The following is an 18,490-nucleotide window of genomic DNA, read 5'->3' as shown; positions in this document are numbered from 1 at the left end:
GAAGTCCTGTAGAGAGAACGGTAGGAGAGGTAGAGGTGTGGAATGCGCAGCCCCCCCCACCCCCCGCCCGTGGTGTGGTAATTAAGAATCGGGAGAGAGATTTCAGCTGCCGGGGTTCCCCACTGAGGAGCGCGCGGTCCCAACCCCAGACTGGGCACCGCCTGGCACACCGGTGCGGGGAACGGGTGTCCCCATCACATCTGGCTGTGAAAACCAGTGGAGATTGGTGTCCGGGTGAGATTGGGGAGGCACTGGAGACCTAGGCATGCCTTTTGAGGGGCGCACACCTGGTCTCACTTGCTCAGAAACTCACTGGGGCAGGGGCGCAGCTCAAAGAGCGCCAGGACTTAGGCATCTGTCTCCTCTAGGGCGAAGCTTGGTAACTGTTCTGCATCTGCTGGTGGAGGTGACATCGTAATCCATAGGTAAAAATCTGTAGGAAAATACTGCATTTACCTTTAAACCTTTAATGTTACTTTTCAGTGAAATACTGGACACACGCAGGTACAGACCTGTAACATGTCATAAATGTAAACAGTCCATTAGGTCACTCAATCATGCATTCATCTAACATATTGATCGCCTGTCATGTGCAAAGCATCAAGGAATTTCCTGCCTCGATTCCCTTTGCAGTGGGAAGTTTTGCTCCCCCTCCCGCACCCTGCCAGACACACAGACACCCCCCACCCCCCCGGTCTATCATTAATAATAAATTATCCATCAATAGTTTGTCTAACGATGCCTCGGTGATTGGAGCAATAGAACCACATAGGGAAACTTGTATTGGAAAAAATAGTTACAGCAGTACCCTGAAGTTTTTGTGTTTAGAAAGATGATTTCTCCACCTGGTACCCAAAAGAAATGACATCGAAATGGCATCATCTGGGTAACAACTGAGCCGCTACATCCAAAGGACAGATGAAGCTGTGACTAGAGCCTGAGGACAATTATTATTCCTAGAGATTTAGGTTCTTAAAATTTCTATCATCCTAGTCTGGCATCTCCTGATGAGCAAGGAGCAATTTGCAGACTTTCAGAGGATCTCTAATTCAGCGAGGCCACTGGGGAATAGCTGAACAAATTACCTCTTTTAGCTCAGTGAGTAGCACTGTAGCGATCTCTAAAGAGTAAGCGTTTTAGAATCTCTAACTTCAGAACAGATCGCCTTCCTCTCCTTTGCACAGAGGCAGGGGCTGCCTGCATGCCTCTGCATTTCCTAGCAGGGAGGGGGTCGGGTAGGGGGAGACTTCAACTGTCCACAGCTCTCTGGTGCACAGCTCCCTTCCCCAGAGATCCGACACATTTGCTCATTTCCCATCCCTGAGCCAATATAGCAGCAGGGTGATTAAGAGTAAGGGCTTTCTCTCTATGTACACAGAGCACCTGCTATGTGTTAGGGCTTCTTCTAGGCGCTGGGGCTCTTGTAATGAATAGAAATACACATGGCTATCCTTAAATATTTTTACATTCTAGTTTATACTAAGTGACATGCTACTGGGTGACTTCAGAAAGCTATTAGGCTTCTTTCCTGTTCTTGAGTTTCCTCATCTATCAGGTGGAGGTAATAATAACTCCTATTTCATAGGGTGTTGGAAAGATTTAGTTCCGCTAATAGATACAAAGCACACAGGCCTGACCGCAAGCATCTTAGCTGTCCTTTCTGTGTAGGCGCTGCCTACACAGAGACATCTGTGGGCATCTTACCATTAAGGGTAGAAAGAGAAAGGTTTTTTTTTTTTTTTTTTCATTTTTGCTTTTCTGCTAGAACCGGAAATGAAGGACATGACTTCACCGATAGAAATGAGCTCTTATTACATCATCCATTCACTGATTTATTCACTCATTTCTATTCAGTTCTTCATTCGTTTTCTCACTCAGTAAACATTCATTTAGCAATTGCAACGTGTCAGGCTTGAAGCTCAGAGTCTAATACCGACAACAGATAAGTAAATGAACGATTAAGTATGCTACGATGGTTGCATTGACTTAGAAACTAAAACACAACTGCATAAAGAAGAGGTGGAACACATAGAGAATGGAACATGCTCAGCCATGAGAAGAGATGAAGTACTGCCCTTTGCAACCATACAGACGGACCTTGAGAATATCAAGCGAAGCAAAATAAGTCAGACAGAAAACGGCAAAAGCCAGATGATTCCCCTCATTCGTGGGATATAAAACTGAGAGCAATAAATGGACGAGCGAGACAAACAATGCAGACGACACTTTGGCCGTTACCGGAGAGAAAAGAGGTAGCAGGTGTAGTAGGAGGTAAAGGGCGACACAGTGGCTGGTGAGAGAAGGAGATTTAACTCTGGGCGGCGATGTACAGGTGATGCGTCATAGACTTGATACCTACGTAACCAGTGTCACCCCATAAATTTAATTTAAAAAAAAGAAAAAGTGGAAAAAAAAACACCCTCTAGATAAAATGCTATTTAATCTATAAATACTAAATAAAATAAGGCAGTGCCCATAATTGTCCTTTATGCCTCTAAAATGTTAGCCTGTCTGGTATGTTCTAGACATTAGGGAAAAAAATTCTATTATTTCATTATTTACTATTCAGGAACTAACTACTCCTTGTAAGGTTTCCAGGTATAACTTTTTTATAAGTGGCCATTTAAAATAGTTTAATCCACTTTTTGAAGTCATTCGGAAATGTATTGTTCTGTTTCCTTTAATTATAAATGTTGAAAACAAGTTGTTTTGATGATTCATGGTCATCATTGTGGCCTTGACCTTTCAAAGAGCGTTGACTCTGTGGCTTTGTTGAGTCTGTTGAGTGTCTAGGTGAGTAGCTTGTGGAAAGAAATCATCTTCCCACAGGGTATCTGGCTAAGAGAACATTTTCTTACTCCTTCTTTCAAAGATGCATAGCATTTAGGATTGCTTGATAAATGACTGAATGGATGACGGACTGCTCTAGATTTCTTTAAATTTTCCTTTATGTAAGTTTGTAATTTCTCTGTAAATTTGAAGGTGTTAAGAAATAATGGATCAAGATTGAGACTGATAAGGGCAGAATTGATAAGAGTGGTTTTGGACCTGTGTTTTATCTTTGATAGATTGTCTTTTCGAGTCTGTAAGAATAACAAACGAATACTTTATTCCAGTTTAATGATTTATAAGACAGAAGTCTCATTGTGTACTATTAGACTATAATGCAATAAAATAAATTTCATAGTGTCTTCTAGATTCTATAATTTTTCTTCCTGAACATGTCCAAGTACTTGGCTACAACTTAGTGGAGTGGATTAGCAGCCTTTAAAAAGCTATCGAAATGATAGCAGTTAAATAAATCAGCGATGAAAGTCCTCAGCCCCGCCCTGATCTGCGTGGCTCAGTGGGCTGGGCATCATCCCAAAGTGAAGTGTGGCCAGTTCTATTTCCGGTCAGGGCATGTGCCTGGTTACAGGTTTGGTCCTAGTAAGGGCATACGGGAGGCAACCAATCAATGTTTCTCTCCCTCTCTCTCTACCTTTTTCTCTCTTTAAAGATAAAATAAAATAGCCCTGGCTGGTGTGGCTCAGTGAATTGAGTGCCTGACTGAACCAAAAGGTCACCGGTTCGATTCCTGGTCAGGGCACATGCCTGGGCTGTGGGCCAGGTCCCCAGTTGGCGGCGTACAAGAGGCAACCTCACACTGATGTCTCTCTCCCTCTCTTTCTCCCTACCTTCCCCTCTCTCTAAAAATAAATAAATCCTTAAAAAATAAAAATAAAATAAATAATAAAGACCTCAACCCTGATATAACTATCGTGTAATTTTATAATTTAAGCATCCAGGGACATATAGGGGAGATCCAGTTAGTACAGAAGAAACTGAAACATAATTAAAAATGACAGATGATCAACTGGATATTGGGAAAACGTTAAGGAGAAAACCACCTGGTTCACAAATGACATAAAATATGAGATACAAATATTTCTAGATTTTAAACTTTAAAAATCATTGGTAGAGTAAAAAAATGTGAAAATTCAAAAATTTATTCTTAGTGTTTAACATTTAAAAATTATAATTTACTCAAAATTTACTCATAGCTCCTCCATTTTGCCATGGTTCTTGTATGATCTAAAAGGAATCGTAAAGAAACGTATTTACATATTTAGAAGACCAAATGTAAGTTTCATTAATTTTTTGGAGGAACAATTATAAATTATCTTTCTTCTGTAGTCAGGTGGGTGAGATCTTTTCTTAAAAAAATTGTCTATTGAATTCATTGGGGTGACATTGATTAATAAAATTGTATGGTTTCATGTTGTGTGTTCACCACCCCAAGTCAAGCTTCCTTCCCTCATCATTTGCCCCCCTCTTTCCCCTCTCCACTCTCCCCTCAACCCCCTGACCTTCTGGTCGTCAGCAGGCTGTTGTCTGACAGCTGTCAGTCTGATCTCTGTGTCTATGAATCTGTTTTTATTTTGTTAGGTTGTTTTGTTCATTAGATCCCACATATGAGTGAAATCACACGGTACTTGTCTTTCTCTGACTGGCTTATTTAGCTTTAGGACACCATGAAGGGACCTGGAGAATATTATGCTAACTTTTGCTAATTTTATAATCAAAGGATAGACTACAAAGTATCCCTTCTCTTTTGTGCTCCTTGTAAATTACACAAAATGCTAATAATCATAGCTTCACTCTTGTGATCAAAAGCTGAGATATGTCACTGCGTCATTTAGTTCTGTATGTTTAAGTCTAATTGTATAAGAGAAATTCAGTCTATCATTTCTCAAAATCCTTGCTTCTAAGCATTAATTTCATAATTTTTGGAAAATTTTATCTTTTAAAAATCATACTGTTTACTGGCAATTCATAAACCCTCAGCCTACATTGTGATTGAAACGAGAATAATTTTCTCTGTAGTATCTTACTGATCTGTGTATAATTTAAAACAAACATTTTTATTTTCTTAGTTTTCCTAGTTGAAACATTATATGTAAACGATGCAAATGACTTATAGCTTTCTTATAACTATCCATGCAGTTCCATTTTATTTGCCCTCAATTTTAATACAATAGTAATAAATGCACACTGTAGAAAAAATGAAGTTATAAAAAGTCACCTGTAACTCTGCCAACCATAGATAATCTCAGCAAATACTCTTTAGGTTCTATCCCTTCAGATATTTTATTATTGTTATTCTAAGTAAATTGATATTATCTGTCTCTATCTTCTTGAAGGTGTAGCTCTATATCTGTATCCATAGATGAATCTACCTTTATCTGGAAAATAAGATTATACTCTACATATCGTTTTTAACTTGGTTTTTAAACTCAAACTGTATTGCAGGTTTCTTTCTACACTTATATTTATGTGTGCTTGGGTTCTCTTTCTTTGAAGATGTGACACCTTCAAGCCATTCCCTCTGGGGCATTGAACTTGTAGCCTTTTCTTCACTGTTATAAAAAAACAACAACAACAACAAAAAAACAACCTTCCCTGTGGGGTCTTTGCCTGGCGTCAGTACCAGCTTAATTCTGGCCTCATAGACGGCATTTGGAAATGTTCACTGCTTTCCCATATGGAAGAGTTTGAAAATGACTGCTGATACTTCCTTAAAATTGGTAAACCTGTAGCCAGACTAAGAAAAAACAGAGAAGATGCCAAGAAATACAATTACACCTGAGAGAGGAGACATTGTAACTGACGCCACAGAAATAAAAAGGATGCTGTGAGACCGTTCTGCCCAGTGATGTGTCACCAAACCAGATAAACGGAGAGGAAATGGCTAGCTTTCTAGCAAACACACAACCTGCCTCAACTTTTGGGGCTGGGATAGCTGCCCCTCTTCTCTTGTCCCAAAAACTCTATTAATACCTGCACTTGTTCCTGCCACTTTGAACTGAAATAACTAATTTCCTTACATGTATTTTCCAGCAAATGCAAGTTATCGGCTGTTAAGCTTCCTGTGCTGTTCACACAACAGGAGCCTAATAGACAACCGCTAAGCCATTGACTGAGAATTCACATGTAACAATGACATTAATATTCCCAGGAATCATTCTCGGACGCAAGACACAGAGGGAACAATGAATAAGCAGGGTAATGTTTATGTCAAGACTTCAGAATCGGCTGCAATTAGATTATTTTCAATAGGGCATTTCCAAATATCAAATGAAACTCATTTATATAAAGGGAGATGTAGCAATCATTAGAATATTAACAACTGTGAGTCTCAGCCCAAAAGGATCTTTAAGGTGGGTAATTGACCTCTTCAAGTTTTCTCTCACCAGCAGTCCTTTGTAAATCAAATTTATTTTATATAATCAGGAGTTAGGGATTAGGCAGAGGCCTGACGCCAGATGTCTTCGTTCACTACGTGTGAGAACATGAAATGTTTACTGCGTATGTGCTGGGCAGTGGATTAAGCATTTCCAATGGATTATTTTTATTGATTCCTCTAAGTTTTGGGTCATATACTATCCCGTATCTAATTTTCTTCCTTGATATGCTATCCCTGTGTTCTTATATAATTAATTCTACCTCATGAAGCCTTGTTTTTCTCCTCTGTAACATGGGGGGTGATCATACCTGACTCCTAGGGTTGCTATAAAGACCAAGGACTTAGCAAAGTGTCTGTCACATAGCAAGGCCTCCGTAAAGTGTCCACTACATTCTTGTTAGATTAGACACTGGGGAGTGAAGAGGCTAGCTAACAGGAACACCATTAAACATTAAGTCCTTGACGCCACTGACCTCTGTGAAACTCAGTTGTCCCATCCCTAAAAGGAAAGCAACTTAACATCTTAATTATTATTGACTCAAAATGATCTGATGAGTGGTAACATTTCAGTAATTCCTGACGTAGAGCCTGGCACATACTACGTGTTCTCAATCTGGAAGTTACCCGTCGAGGGAGGAGAAAGGAAGAGAAAGGGGAAAAAAACCCAACAGAGGTATCGATCTTCAGTCCAAGTGAGACCAAGCGGTAATTAAGACTGTCTCTATGCATGATGGAATTTATAACCACTCAGAGCAGATTTCTGCGGCCATAAGTGTACAGGCCCGTGGTACGATTTAGAGGATGTAGCCTCCAAAGTGGAGCGAGGAGCTCCGGGCCCCAACTTCACTTCTGGTGGATTTTGTCACCTGTAGCTGTAGCTCCAGAGGCGACCCTATCTGACGGTCCCCAGGAGCCAGCGGACCTCGTTAGGGTACAGCTATCACCGGTGGCCCAGAGTGGGGGAGGGAGGTTCCAGTTGGGCAAATGGAAGCATCGATGAAAACTCACTTTCTGACTTCCTGGCTTTGGAAGAGAGAAATGAGCTCATGAAATTCTCTTCCGCAGGTCAATTAGTCATGCCATTCATCTCATTCCCAATTTTCAAAAACACTGTCCCACTGCAAAACGTGGGCCAAGTGCATAATTCTGCTACCAGACAACGCCTGACGCCTGTTTCTTTTTTGCTTCATGCCCAAGTGTTCTTACTGGTGACTTTGCTCACCCTAGGACGGTGTTTTTATTATTCAGGGTACATTTTCTTGCATAAAAGTTGATGGAGGAGATGCCGTGGAAACTGGGGCCCTGTCACACTGATTACAGATGTAGTTTGTCTTCTGCGGAGCAACTGCCGACTGTCTGGGTTTGGGACGCTGCCTCCCTGAGCTAATGGAGCCCATCCAGCAGGAGTTTTGCTTTGATATTTCTGCGAACACTACGTTGTTTGCTCTGTGCCGCTGCTCTGAAAAATAAAAGCTCCTTTAAGGCGTTATCCTTCGACTAACCACAGGTGGAGGCCACCATTTTGCCTTCCGACCTGCAGACCGAAAATCCTGTTTTCCGTCTATGGTTGGTTAAATCTGTAGGAGGGAAGGGCTCATGTAGGGTCCAAAGACTGTGCGAATTTCTGACTTGGTGCTTCTAACCCCTGCATTTTTCAAAGAAAACTGTATTTTCACCACCCTGCGTCCTGACCCTATTTTCTGCCCTGCTTCTTCTCTACTCTGGACACAGTGAGATTCAAGCCACCGCCATCCCCACCAGGTCCTCTCCGGCTTCAGCTTGCAGTTAGTTCTCAGCTCTGAGTGTACCCACCAGGCCGCCAGCGATTTGTCGATTTCAGTTCAGGTTTCCCTGTCCCAGCCCTGTGTCCTCCCCAGGTCTGTGCACCCGCAGCCAAGCCACGCTGTTTCCCATCCGTCTCTCCAGTCTTGGGGCAGCACTTTGGTTTTTGCGGTTTTAGTTGAGCATTTTATTTGATCCTATTTTCTGTTCTGTGTTCTCCCCTTAGGGAGCCCAAGAACAGCGGCTGGCATTTCAGTCCGTTTAGCTTTCTGCTTGTTGTTAGGGTGGACTGACAGCTTCTACGCTGTTCACCTGTGGGATCAAAAACTGGAAGGCAAGTTTTTAATGTTCTGACAAAAAACAAAAATGTAAAGGGCACAGAACCAGCATAGCTTTTCACATTGGTTTTCAAGATCGATTTGCATGATCTTGATTCACATGCTCATTCTCACTACCATGCCTATAATATGCAGATTTCGGATGGATAAAACACGTTTCAAAATATAACAGGTGCTGGCTTTTAACTCTTTGTTGTTCGTTTTCCAGCCGGTACCGGTGCCTGATAGGCAAATCACAAACTAATTCCAGCTCCCAGCGTCCTAGTTCCTTATCGTCCTGGTATTCCTTCCTTGTTCTAGTGCGACCGCTGCTCGCCTCTTTACAATGACAAGCCTTTCCGCCCAGGAGATCAAGTTCACGCCTTCAACTGCAAACCTTGTCAATGCAACGGCCACTCCAGAAGCTGCCACTACGACCTCTCCGTGGATCCATTTCCGTCGGAGCACCACAGAGGTGGGGGAGGAGTATGTGACGACTGTGAGCACCACACGACAGGTAACCAGCAGGGGACACACACAACAAAGGCTGAGTTGACCTGTGAGGCCCATGTGCATTGGTGTGCAATGCGTGTTATTTTAAGTTAGGTGACTGCTCTCTGGTTTAAGAAAGTGCTTTCATAGTGTTATGTTTGAAAACCGAAGCTGGTTTATCAAATCTTTATCATCAAATAATTAGGTCGGTTTCAGAAATAGCAACCTAGTCTTTGACTCTGTCCTTTCAGGAAAAGTTTCTTTTCCTCAGCATTTGATTAAACTATGTATATATTTTGGATAACTGGGGAATATCTTCTTAAAATAAGTTTTCTTGTGTGACCCCAATCTTCCACTATATGAATTCTCGTGTGGAGATGTTTACATTCATTTAGATTTGGCATGGACTCTGGTCATGTGGGAATACTCCTTTGTAAATGCTAATTACATAAAGAGATGACTATCAAGATCTTGTTCTAAAACCATCAGCATTTTGAAGAGCTGGTATGTTAAAAGCAGAAGTAGGCCATCTCTGACTTCGTATGATATAATGGCCCCAGTCTTATGGGTCTGAAAGTGTGCTCCTCTGAAGCCTGAATGAATTTATAAGATAATTACTGATGACCTAAAATGCCACACAGGAACTCGGTTAGGGGCTGGGAATATAAAGATTAACGAGATAATGGATATCCCTGTCTTTGCGTGCGTTAGTACGTAGTGGGGAAGGGTCACCCTTGGAGGAGCAGCCCCACAGCTGTCTGATGAGCGCTCAGGCAGGGCAGGTTCAGTCGGACTTACCAGCTGAAGGCGTGAGAGGAAGGGGACTTACAGGGTGATCAGAGTTTTCCAGTGAGAGAAACAATTGGTGTGATGTGATGGCTGGAGGAGAGGGAAACATGGAAACCCTTGAAGATCTGGTGGAGAGCAGATGACTGCCAGTAGGAAAAGGAAAAGGTCTGGGAAGGAAGGCAGGGGCCAGATTTCAGAGGGCTCTTAAACCATGAACAGGAGCTTGGCTTCTGTCCTAAGGTTCGTGAGATGCCACTTAAGGAATTGACGCAGGATAGGAGCATACTACAGTTCGTTGTTTTTAAAAGATGCCCCTGGCCCTACCGCGGGGAATGGATTGGACGGGGATAGGGAAGCCCAGGTAATGGGACACTGCAGCTGTCCAGGTGAGGACTGAGTGTGACCTGGAGTAGAGGTAGGGGTGTGTGGATGGAGGGACGTTCAGCACAGAAAGTGACAGCATTTCCCCTCGAGGCAGAGGGAAGAGAGAAGCGTCAAGACTCTTGCCAAACATTCCGGTTGGAGCATCAGGGTCAACGTTGATGTCAGGCATTGAGACAGGACACACGTGGGGACCAAGCTTGGGGAAAAGCTGGCAGGTCCCATTTTGGATATTTTCACTGTGTGCCTCCAAGAGAAATTCTGCTGTGGGCCATGGGGCCCAGTCCTAAAACTCATTTCTTAAGGAAAGCCTTTTGTGCTGCCTCAGAAAAGATCAGTATCCTCAGTATACTCTAGTGGCACCTTAGGTTTTTCATAGTTTGTTTATGTGTATTTATTCCTGTGATTATTTATTAACATCTGTCTTACCCACTGGACTACAGGGACCTGTGTGAGAAGGATGTGCTGTATATGACAAAGGTCATGTGCACATAGATCCAAATGAAAACCATGATAGTTGTGTTTCTAAAGTTCTCCTTCCAACCTTCTCTCGATCGTAACAGTACCATGGATTTTTATTACAACATCACAAATATTAATTCCTGACCTACATGAACACATCTTCTAACTAACCTTTTCTGTACCACTGTCTGCGCAGCCCTTGGCATGGCATTTGGGACATCGGGATCACCAATAATTATTCATTGGCTGTCAAAGGAGATATTTCTAGACCGGACATATAAATCTGAGAGTCATCAGCATATGTAAATGGAAATGTTCTAGAAATACTATAAATCCATTTAATTTTTAATTAGCCCATAGCCAATATCCATTGGAATGTGAGTTTTCACTTGTTTATTTCCATAGTCTTCTAATATTGGGCCAATTTGAGCAACATTTGAGCAGAATACATGTTGAAAGGGGAAGTTGATTGCTCAGAGTTATCATTCTGTGGTCCTATGTACTACTTATATTTACTTTAGAAACTGCCTATACGTTAGGAACTCTCTCTCTGTGTAACCAATATATAGTAATCAGAAAATTTCCCTTCACTTTATGTATATGTACAGGTGACAGAAAATTTCTGATTACTAAGTTGTAAGCTATAGGAATCACCTGATATTTCTCATATGTCAGGCTATTCTAATATTTAATAAGAAACTTATTTGCTATATCTCAATATAATACATTTCTAATGAGATTTGCAATGAAAAATAATGGCCATAAGCACTCATGGAAGCATTTGCTTTTCATTATGTTAACTGTCGATTAATGAATTGTATTAAGAGCAGTCTCCTGTTTTACGAGACTTAGTTCTGGAAAAATATTTCTAATACTACATACGTAGTTGCTTCTAACTGGGCAACTGTCTGTCATCCACCACACATACAGAAATTTCTCGTATTTGATTTAGACTAAGGGCCTGGCCCTCGAAATAGAGAAAAGTTGTAAGTTTAGAGAGCGATTCTTCCAGCATGCACGGGCCCCTACGAAGCCCCGTTTTTAGAAGCGTGGCGTTACGGAGCAGATGGGGGTGTAATGAAGTGGAGCGCTGTCTGTAACAGGTCCATTGTTTCATATGCTCTGGATCACCAAGTTGGCAGGTAGAGGTGAGAGGCGCATTAAAATGGACGTCCCGAAAATTATAGAATTCCCTCCAAGGAATACAGTCTTTAATTTTGAATTATGCAGCCGATTCTAATGACTTGGAAGTCATAATGCATAACCTTTCCCTGACGCAGGAAGGAACTGTGAGCTGTGTAAGGATTACTTTTTCCGACCGGTTGGGGCAGACCCTTCAGCCACAGACGCGTGCAGACCCTGTGATTGCGACCAGGCTGGCACCGTAAACAGCGGCCTCCTGTGTGATCCGGTGAGTTCTCGGTCGGGAACGCAAACCTCTGCTGCTCTCTCTCAGAAGCTAACTCGGGCCATGTTCTCCCTGCGGAACCGAGGGCTGTGTTTCCCAGGATGCCCTCTGTGTGGTTGCGTTTCACAAAGGTGGCTACGTTTCATGTGAACATGAACTTGAAGGCTGCTGGGGTGGTCCTTTGCAGAGAAGAAAGGCTCCTTTTCATTTTTACTTTTACAGATATCTAAAAAAATTGGAAGGTAAGGGGTTCAAAGTAAACTGAAAAGTAAATTGAGTGCATGTCTTGGAATTGTTGGAGAATTAATATTCATAAATGATATTCATTAAACAGGAACAATGTTTCTCCCAGTTCCATAGAAGACACTCTAACAAAGGTCATGTACACATAGATCTGAATAACTATGATAGTTATGCTTCTAAATTTCTTATTCCAACCTTCCCTCTATCTTAACAGTGCAATGGATTTTTATAATTTTGTGCACTTTTATTGCAACATCACAAAAATTAATTTCTGGCCTACACGAATGCAGATTCTAACTCACCTGGGTCGATATATTATTCTACCTTAGCCCAAGGAACAAGAGAAAATGTTTGCAAACAATATATCCAATGAAACTAGTTGCCAGTATATATAAAGAAATGTTACAACTCAATAATAAAAAAAAGCAATACAATTAAAAATGGCTAAAGGGTCTAAACAGATACTTCTCTAAGGAAGATACACAGATGATCCATAAGCACATGAAAAGATCTGCAACATGATTAGTCTTCAGAGAAATGCACATTAAAACCACAGTGAGAGACCACTTCATGCTTGCTGGCCAGGCTATCATTAAATGGACAGGTAACGAGAAGTATTGATGAATATGGGGAGATGGTTGGTATCCCCATAGACCCCTGGTGGAGATGTAAAATGTGCATCCACTTTTACAGACAGAACCGTCTGGTGTTCCTCGACATATTACATATGGAGTTACCACACAACCCGGCACTTCCACGTCTAGGTTTACATGCAAGTGAAATGAAAACATATATCTTCACACAGTCTCACTCATGAATCTTCATAGCTCCTTTATTTGTAACAGTCAAAATGCAGAATAATCAATTGGGGAGCGGATAAACAAAATGTAGCAAATCCAGTCAATGGACCATTGCTCAAGAATAAGAAGAAAAGAAATAAAAAATAAATAAAAACATGTTTTAACGGGCACTTTGGCCTCGGAGGCGAGAGTAGGGGAGGGAGGAGTGGAAGCTCTGTGTTTTCATGCCCCCGTCTGTCCATATTTTCCATGTGCAAAAGTCTAGCTTAAAGTGCATAACACAAAAGACTTGAAAATGTTAACCTTTTTAACCTTATTCTCTTCCTAATTGCTTTTTGATAATATTTATAGCAGGAAGAAAATAGAATTTTCATGAAAATTGCTACATGGCCAGAGATAGCTACATAAAGGAATCTGAATGCAGCTCCAACCACACTCAGTTCACGAATTTAAGGCCTCCACGTTGTTTTTCTCTAAATCATGCTCACCTTTTAGCTTAATTCTGATTGTTTTCTCCTGCTCCAAGTACAGACAGAAAGCACAGGACACAGCTAGTATTATTACATGTACAAATGTAGTGTCAAGCCCACCGTGCCGAAATAATGTTACAAAACATTTTAAAGAATGTTTATTGGTGGTTTCAATGGGGTAACAGAATATATGTTTAAAAAGTTGTCAACAGTGTCAGAATGATAAACTGCAAAATTGAATTCAAGGACATTTTAGAAATGCATTCAGTCACAATCCTTAATATTAGGGAGTATGCGAGATTATTAGGCGGCTGTTCAAGTCTCATTTTGTTGTAATAACTTAGGAAGTTAGCCAGCCCCAAATGGCCCGCGTGGCTGTGTGTGCCGTGCGCTCTGGGTTCTGGAAGTGAACTTCCCCTTGGGCAGCTGTCATTTGACACTCAGTCCAATCTCCTAAGACATGGCATGTTTGCCTTATTGTTCCATTAGAAATGTTGTAATTTTTCCTCATTTGAATGCCAAGGTCTTGAGAATGGCATGAAGTAATTCTGAGTCACCACCTCCTAAAAATACTGATGCCAAAGTTAAGACACATGAAGCAATGAAAATATTGATATTAGTAGGAAGGTAGGAAATGGAGAAGAGTCATTTTTATTATCGAGGAGTTTTTCATATAGAGGTCTTGGTCCCTGTGGTACCGTGGATGAATTTTAGGGCACCCATTTATACCTTTAATTCTATGTAGGTGTGTGTGTGTCTGTCTGTTTGTTTATGTGTCTTTGAGGGAAGGGCTTTCACTACCTTCATCATACCTAAAAGATGTACATGAGCCAGAGAAAGATTAAAACTCATAATACTGGGAACTAATCCCTTTGTCTTAAGAACAGCCTTGGCTGTATGTATATTATATGTATGTTACAGATCATATATACACACATGTATATATGTTACAGATCATATACATACATACACGCATATACATACGTGTGTGTGTGAGTTCTCAGATGTCACTGTATTTTGTTCTTGTTTCCTTTGAACTCAGTGCCTGAGTAGGGTGACATCTTTTCTGAGCCTTTTCCTAGTCTAGTGTGACTTAAGTCCAGAAGAAGCAAACAGAGCCCAGGCCTGGAGGCTGTTTTCTAAAAGTATCCCAAGGTGTCTGGAAAAGGGTCTGTGGACTCGTAGTTCAAGTCCATAGATGTAGAGATTCCAAGGCGGGCATATACGGCCCAGCTCCAGTCTGTCCCTTCACCGACCCTGCCCTTCACCTATGAGCCGGGGTTCCTGGCACACCTGCTCTAGCCTCTTTCACGTGACTTGGGACCATTATGCCTATTAAACGTTTTACAAATACTTAGGAAATAGCAATGTGCGTAAAATTGAGGGACCAAATAATTCCTTAGAATGAATACAATTTTTAAACAAAGATTTGGGTGATATTTAAGAATTATGTATCCCCTTGGGAGCTTATTATCTGACACAGAAACTAATTTAAGTATTTGTAAAGCTATGTTTTCAAAGCCTGATTTATTTATTTTCTTTATCACCTCAGATGGCTCTCTTCCCATCTTAGTCATGTTTGGAATTTACATCTTCACTGGTCCAGCAAACTAACGCTATAGCAGGCATTCTGCTGTAGAAGTTCACAGAAACTTTAGTCAACCTGATCCAAATTTAAAAAAAAAAAATGATTGTTAAACTGAAAGAGTTAACTTTCCCAAAGCGTGTTTCTATACAGCATTAACTGTAGGCATGGGAAATGCATTTATTCATGCTGGAAATATTTTTAAAACACTACTGTGAGATCTTCCATTTTGATAAAGTCAAAACACCGTCTTGTTAATAACCACCGTATTAATTTTTCAGCAAATTACGATAAGACCCCACTGTATGGCTATGCCATTCAGATGACATTTATGAAATGCTCTCATTTAACATGGTGACATATATTACATGCATCTTTTACACGTTATAGCTAATAATCTCTGAGTGAACTAGACCTAAACCAGCAAAAATAAAGGGGGGGGGAGTGATGCAATATGAAATTATACCCTTTTGAGAACTGGCATTATAATTACAGTACTTTCTCTTCAAACCATTCAAATATGTAACGATTGCTGGGGACAGCCTGTCTGGGGAACCTCTTTATATTCCTTCTGTCTTGACCACTCAAAAGCTGGAGAAAAAAATGTGTCCGTTCCCACCACCGCTTTGTTTGAGCGCGCTTCAGAATGTGGTATTTTCGCACACCCCTTGGGGGTTACGGTGGGGAAGTTGGGGCTATGATCTCTCAGAGGTGCCTTCTGGAGGGGGAGGGGAGCCGTGAAAATACACCAGCCTGCCAAATGGCGGGCATTGTAGGCCGGAGAAGGATGGATGTCTTGGTTTCCCACCAAGTGGGAGCTTTTCTTCTCCAATGCATATTTTCGACAGCTGAGCAAGATGATAAACAGCAGGATCACAGGACACGCAAATGCAAACAAGTGCTGTGATGTACGCTATTCACCCGGCGTTCTCCAATTCGTGACATTTCTATGCAGCAGAAACTACGGCAGGTTCATTCGTTTATTTCTGAAGGTAGCCTGTGACGTGAGTGTGGACTTCTCTCGGGAGGCAGGAGCCGAAGGAAAGAAGTCGTTTTTTCTGTACCAGGAATGGGCGGTAATTCTCAGAGCCCACAGCTCAGGGCTGAGCAAGCTCCTAGCAGGGGCAATATACCGTAGCTAGATAGTAGCTAGAAGAGGCTTAGATTGACAGGCAGATGACAGATAGATGTGTGTGTGTTCTTCCTTAGAAGACCCAGTAACGGAATGATTAGATATTTCAGAAACGCTCTTTTTAAAAAAGTTGTCGATACCAGTTTATTCCCAGACTTTTCCTTCAGATGCTCGGGGATGGACCTATAAATAAGTTGAAGGTATGCATGACAGAGGGAAAGAAGAACAAGACTAAGTTGCTAGGAGTCAGCTCAGTGCAGTGCAGGCACTGTGGGGTCTAGGGAAACACGATGGTGAGTAAAAGAAACACTCGGGAGCCAGTAAATTCAATGTAACCTTCCTGGAATGTACTGCGTACTATTATTATTTTTAAATTTGCTTTGTAAAGATTTAGAACTTTTTATTGCCAATGATAAGTCCATGCTGATTTCAGAATTTTCATCTTCCAGCTCACCCTACTTTAACGGTCTATCCCACCCATCCACTCTTAGCGATTTCTCCCCAGGGTGGGGGCTTCCTTGGAAGGCCACCCTGGCCAGTCAGTTCCGAGAGTTCAGTCCACAACAGCTCTCTTGCCATCAGTTACTGAGGGACCAGCAACGCCTCCCACTTTTGATGGCCCCTTCTCAGACGGTCACACTGCCTTCTGTGTTCTCATTTTCAGGCCTTTGAAAAGTCCGATGTCCCCTGCCTGCCCTCTGCTTTCTCCTCCACAGTTGCTGATGCTACGCAGAATTGTGGCTGCTGGTGGCTTGCTCTCCCTTACTCCTCTTTGGGGGTTTCTGGGGATAGCTGATCAGCTTGTTTGGTGGGGGTTCCCTAATCTTAGTCCCATAAACTGACATTTTATTTAATAATCCTCCTGAATTTTTCACACAGACATAGATGTAATATGTCTTAACAATATATGAGCAGGTTGAATCCTGCACAACATAATAAGGGTGATGTATCCTGACTTATGGGCATGCATTCCAAGAATGCAAGGTTGGTTTAACGTTTGGAGATCAGTTCATGCAATACGCTAACTCAATCTCATAGAACAATCTCAACAGATGTTGAAAAACTTTAGAGACATTCAAAACCCTTTTGTGATACATACCCTCTGCATACTAGAAACAGAAATAAGTAACCCCCTTAATCTGAAAAGGACATACGCAAAGAACCTTCAGCTAACATTACAGTTAACAAGTAACATTAAACATGTTCTCCTTAAGGTCAAGATGTGTGCTTTTTACAGACTGCATTCAAACTCGTAACAGAAGTCTGAGAACTGTTGTGCAAAATGAAAAAAAAAAAGAATCATGACTGTCAAGAAAGAAGCGAAACTGTTGCTATTGGCAGAAAATATGATATTCTCTGGGCAGCAGCCGTTGTCTGGCAGGCACCACGTCCCTCATCCTGACGTGATCGCCCTCCTCTGCCCTCCAGTGCACTGCTCACACTCATTCCAGTTGGTGTGTAAGCGACGTAAGAAGAGTGTGCCTGTCGAGCACACATGGCTGCCAGACAAATCTCTGAGCCAGGTCGCTGCTGTCTAGCCTTCCTGTCGAAACTCTGGAGCCTTCGTTGTAGCGGGGAATCCCATGAGACTAGGGTGGCCCATCGAGGTCATGTCTTGGCATTGGACATTGTTAGGTAGGTAGTAGGGAGCAACTGAATGTTGCTGAGCATACAAGTGACCCAGGAGTGCCCTTGCAGGAAGGAGAGAGGGAGAGGAGTCCATCTCAGTGGGGAGAAGAGGTATAACATGAGCATTGCGTAGAATGGCTCGTGTGAGTGACGGTTAAACACAAAATGACTTTTATCTGATTTTATTTTGTTTCCAAAAACTGCACCCTCATTTTCTGGGCTCAGCATATTCCACTCTCGCCACCATCAAAATGCCACAGAAATATGAGCCTCATAATCAGTGTAGATGAAAATTACATTGATAGTTTACTAAATGTATTAGGAAGGAGGGGTGAGTTCACGGCAACAATTTTTTTGCACCGTTGCGGGCGACAGTGGCAGTTCAGAAGGAAGACATGCTGGGAGCGAAGAGCCATTACTCATGTGCTGTGACCTTACACAACCCACAGGGTGTGCACCACGGAGTTTTGCATGACTCAGCATTTTCTGAGTGACAGTGTGAACGAGTTTCTCAACAGAGAAGCATAGCAGTTTAAGAATCTCCATGAAGGAAACGTCTAGAGTCATCTGTATAAAAGAAAATATATTCTCAAGAATGTACTTATTGATTAGAAGATTATTCTTTACATTCACTTGTATTCTCTGTGTAAACAAAACCCTCCAGATCAAATTTAATTTCCGGAGTAGGTTGCCTGTTCTTAAACTTTCGAGTCTGCTTTTCAACTTTTCAAATTCTGACTTTGTCTGGCAACATCAAGGTTACCTTGTTGGCTC

General features: G+C 41.8%; 1 protein-coding gene across 1 annotated transcript in view; it reads left to right on the top strand.

The window, feature by feature from the left end:
• Positions 1 to 18,490, top strand: part of USH2A (usherin) — a 462,824-nt gene that overhangs the window by 60,943 nt on the left and 383,391 nt on the right. Inside the window, exons 9-10 of the mRNA XM_090263490.1 lie at positions 8,647 to 8,842; positions 11,730 to 11,860. Coding sequence (XP_090119616.1) covers positions 8,647 to 8,842; positions 11,730 to 11,860 — 327 coding nt within the window. The remainder of the gene's footprint in view (positions 1 to 8,646; positions 8,843 to 11,729; positions 11,861 to 18,490) is intronic.

The sequence above is a fragment of the Furipterus horrens genome, unplaced genomic scaffold, assembly GCF_987537825.1.
Source record: "Furipterus horrens unplaced genomic scaffold, mFurHor1.1.pri manual_scaffold_15, whole genome shotgun sequence".
Lineage (NCBI taxonomy): Eukaryota > Metazoa > Chordata > Mammalia > Chiroptera > Furipteridae > Furipterus > Furipterus horrens.
Note: the sequence above shows the minus strand (reverse complement) of the source record. Positions and strands in the feature narration are given on the sequence as shown.